At 35.8% G+C, this 3,665-nt stretch overlaps 1 protein-coding gene across 7 annotated transcripts; it reads right to left on the bottom strand.

Moving 5' to 3' along the window:
• LOC111240962 (apoptosis inhibitor 5 homolog) lies at nucleotides 1-3,235 on the bottom strand. Of its 7 annotated transcripts, none has more exons than XR_002666635.1 (5): nucleotides 2,556-3,235; nucleotides 2,349-2,385; nucleotides 1,261-2,157; nucleotides 1,110-1,175; nucleotides 1-846 (listed from the first exon to the last, which is right to left on the bottom strand). XR_002666635.1 is itself a non-coding variant. In XM_022777108.1 (4 exons), the coding sequence occupies exons 2-4, from the start codon at nucleotides 1,412-1,414 to the stop codon at nucleotides 842-844; spliced, it is 225 nt and encodes a 74-aa protein (XP_022632829.1). In that variant the 5' UTR covers nucleotides 1,415-2,157; nucleotides 2,349-3,235; the 3' UTR covers nucleotides 1-841. The 7 variants fall into 7 exon arrangements, 2 of the variants coding, with proteins under 2 accessions (XP_022632829.1, XP_022632828.1); XR_002666636.1 differs by having other exon boundaries at nucleotides 1,261-1,849; nucleotides 2,556-3,234; XR_002666634.1 differs by having other exon boundaries at nucleotides 1,261-1,360; nucleotides 2,556-3,231.
• Between the last annotated feature and the right edge of the window lie 430 nt (nucleotides 3,236-3,665).

Genomic DNA, 3,665 nt, shown 5'->3' with positions numbered 1-3,665 from the left:
AAAGATTTTTCATTACCTAAAATTAAAAATCAAAATTAAACCAAAGGAAATTGACTTGCATCTAAAGAGGAACTTCAGGTTTAATATCACAAACAGTAAGTAAAATATGTATAATGACTTTGAATATCTCTAGGTTTTCCTACAGCTCCTTGATTGATAGCATCTTCAATATCTCTAGGCTTAACATCCTTCTTCCAAGTATTTGTGTATAATGAACACTAGATCATGGGCAAAAAAGCTTAACCAAAGCCAAAGAATGCTAGAAAAGAACCCACTCACCCACTACCCTGCATGCCTCACTAACTGGGAAAAAGATCATGTAACTTCCAAAAGTTTTCTTTCCTTACATGGCATAACACTAATTTAATACATTGAAAAATATGGCCCAACATGATTAGCGCTATTTCCTATAATACTTTAAATTGTCCCTGTCTACCTTATGACTTGATATTGGTGATAACTTCTTTCTTTCTTCCTTTATGGTTTCCGTTAATCTTCTGGTGCACTTGGACTTGCGTCCAAGCTTGGTATTCATTAAAAGAACCAAATTAATAGATCTCGCATAACCTATAAAGAACTATCCATGCTATAGACAACAAGCTTACAAGAACCATATCAAGTAGAAGAACTTTCCACAAAAAATTAAATCTTCACCAGAAAAAAGTAAAAAAGAGTATCTCTAGTTTCAACTATGATTTATTTTGCCTCTAGAAAATAGAGTAACCTAACCATCCAAGTTCACACAGCCTTCAAAGAGTTTCCCATATACCTTCCATTTGGTCTACNAAAAGCTTCTTGCCATGTATCAATTAAAGTCAATATCTTTTCCCTCACACTTAAGTCAACCTGTACAATAGACTTAAAAGAATTCAATCAATTAAGCACACGTCAATCATCATACTAATGCAACACCCAAAATTATAAATTGTTTTAATTTAGCATGTATAGACTCGGGTTCCTTAGAAAAATTTAAACTATTAAGAGTGTGTTTGGAAAATGCCAATTAATCAAGTCTCGTTCTCTCTATATTTGCTGCTCTGGAAAGTGGTGTTTTCTAGTTACAAGGCTGCAAATTTGTTTCCTAACAAGGTAAAGATATATCACGGTACCTTTGACATCCTGCCTCAACGATGAGATCAGAGCCTTATGCACAGCATCACGCTCCACAAATTCTTCTACAAGAATGAAATAGGAGAAAACATGCTACAGTCAATCATGGATATGTTCTCAACCGTTAAACCTACAAAGTGTCCAACTTACCAGAGCCAAGAATTTGCACAAGTATATCAACCATCTTCCCTATATTCTCAGGTGTATCCTTACAGAAATCAGGCAGACCTCCAATTGCTTGTACATGAACCTGTGAAGCAACAGAAAAACACCAAACAGTGGAAAGAAACCTCAGCACATACATAGTTCACTAGTACAAATCCAGAGAGAAAACAGAACCACCAAGATATAGTAAAGCAGAAGACTTCTTTTCTCTATTACTAATGTTTGGTTAATCTAATAAAAACCTCCCTTGGTTTTCTTCCATTTTGAACAGGACGTCATTTCTTATTCACCACCACACACTCGCTGATGTAGAATAACAAATTCCATGATATATAACGAAAGGAGAAAAATAAATACCCTGAGTTCTTCAGCCTTGGNTTTGTTACAAAGCAGGTTTAACCACAAGCTTGATTAACACAAATTATTAACCATATAATTAGTCTACCAGCTTTGTTTAAAAGAAGATGATGTTGTGACAAAGAATTCAATGTACCAGTTAAACAATAATCAAATTACACGAGCAATATTCATCAACCGGCATAATTGATGCCTTTCCACTTTTCATACTAACTTCCTGTTAAAAATGAAAAATAAAGGTGATGAACAAGATGTTATTAACAGAAGTCAAAATGAATCTAAAGAAGTTAAAGACCTTTACCGAACAGGAGTTTATATACATTTATATACATTTAAAATTATCAAAGACAGAAGAATACAATTAATCCTGCTATTGCTAAGTAGGAGAAATGTCAATAGGGGAAGATGACACACGTTGGCTATGCAAGCTGCTTCAACAACATCCATATCAGAAATGTCATGCGAATTACCCGTGGGTTTCTCACCATCCTCCATCTCACAACCTTATATTTGCACACAACAATCCTACACTCCACGTATACACAAATTATACAATTACATTATCTCGTGACTCATTCAACTCACAAAACAAAGTAATGCGAAATGACTACGGAGAAAAAGGACAAAAATCCTTACCCTAAGCAAAAGTTGTGTGTAATGAAAATGATCCTTGGTCATGGGAATAAAATACCACTCAAGAAGTAAAAGCAGGGTACCTTAATTGGCGAGGAATTCCCGGAAACTGATCCACCACTTGGGGAAAATGAAGGGTTTCAGCGGGCAATGAATATTGCAGAAGAGAAATGAAATGAAAAAGAGTGTGTTTCTATTTTTTATATGAAATTAGAAATGGAATTGAAATGAATGGAGTAGAACCAGAAAAGCCAAACCTAGCTTTTTCTCGAGCTCGTGAATCTCCTCACCTAATCACTCTCACAGAGCCTTCATCTCCGTGATTCACATCACCGAATCACATCTTGCGACTTGATTCATCCTCGTTACAACCTTCTCCACCGAATCCACCGATTACATCCTCATTTTGGCACCGTTTCACCGATTCAGCCGTTGAATCTTCCTTTTCCACCGAACACGCGACCTAAATCATATTTCTCACCGAACAATCTTCCTATTTTTCACTCTGCTTCGAATCCTTCCCGCTCCTAGAGTACCATCACGAACCTAGGGTTTCCCAGACGCATTCCTCCTCTTTCGAGTTCTCTTCCTAAGGTCCTTCATCGAATCTATCGTCGTCTCATTGTTCACTGTTGTTCTTACATTCTTTTGCATTTACTCGTGGAGGAAGCTTTAAGGAGTCCAAACTATGTTTTCACTTAAGATTCCAGATGATGGAGGGGAAATGCTCCAGAATAATGGCTCGATGAGAATATGAAAATGACGAGAAGAGACAATGAAGAATGGCTCGATGATAATGGTTTATGATCGAGAGAGAAAGAGATGAGAGGGAAAGTTGAGAATGGCTCGATGATAGTGGTTTATGATCGAGAGAGAAAGGGATGAGAGGGAAAGTTGAGACGGAAAGTTGAGAGGGAAAGCTAAGAGGGAAAGCTGAAAATGCCTCTGGAACTTTCCAATTAGTTCTCTACTTAGATCTCGCTTAGGTTAAATTTTTTATTATTTTTTAACATCCAGAAAATTCACTTACATACTACTATTACATATACAGATTTATCTTTGGAAAAAGTCATGTTAAAATACACGATCATTATATACAGATTTTATATACGGAAAATCCGTATATAATTTTTTTTCTTATCCGTATGTAATATTCGTATGTAATAGTTTCATTACATACGGATTCAGATCCATATGTAATAATCTGTATATAAATAGCTTTTTTTTTGTAGTGAGAGACAATGTTCAAAACAGTATAGCATATCAACTGAACATGTAGTATTGGAACATATGTACTGTTATTAAGCAATGTGTTGTCATCATCAAAAACCAGTTTGATATAGAGTTTGTGCTGTCAACAATCTCAACAAATAGTCCAGCAGCCTTCATTACGTCCAGCT

This window comes from Vigna radiata, unplaced genomic scaffold (assembly GCF_000741045.1).
Source record: "Vigna radiata var. radiata cultivar VC1973A unplaced genomic scaffold, Vradiata_ver6 scaffold_208, whole genome shotgun sequence".
Lineage (NCBI taxonomy): Eukaryota > Viridiplantae > Streptophyta > Magnoliopsida > Fabales > Fabaceae > Vigna > Vigna radiata.
The sequence above is the reverse complement of the archived record's forward strand: the minus strand, read 5'-3'. Positions and strand labels throughout refer to the sequence as shown.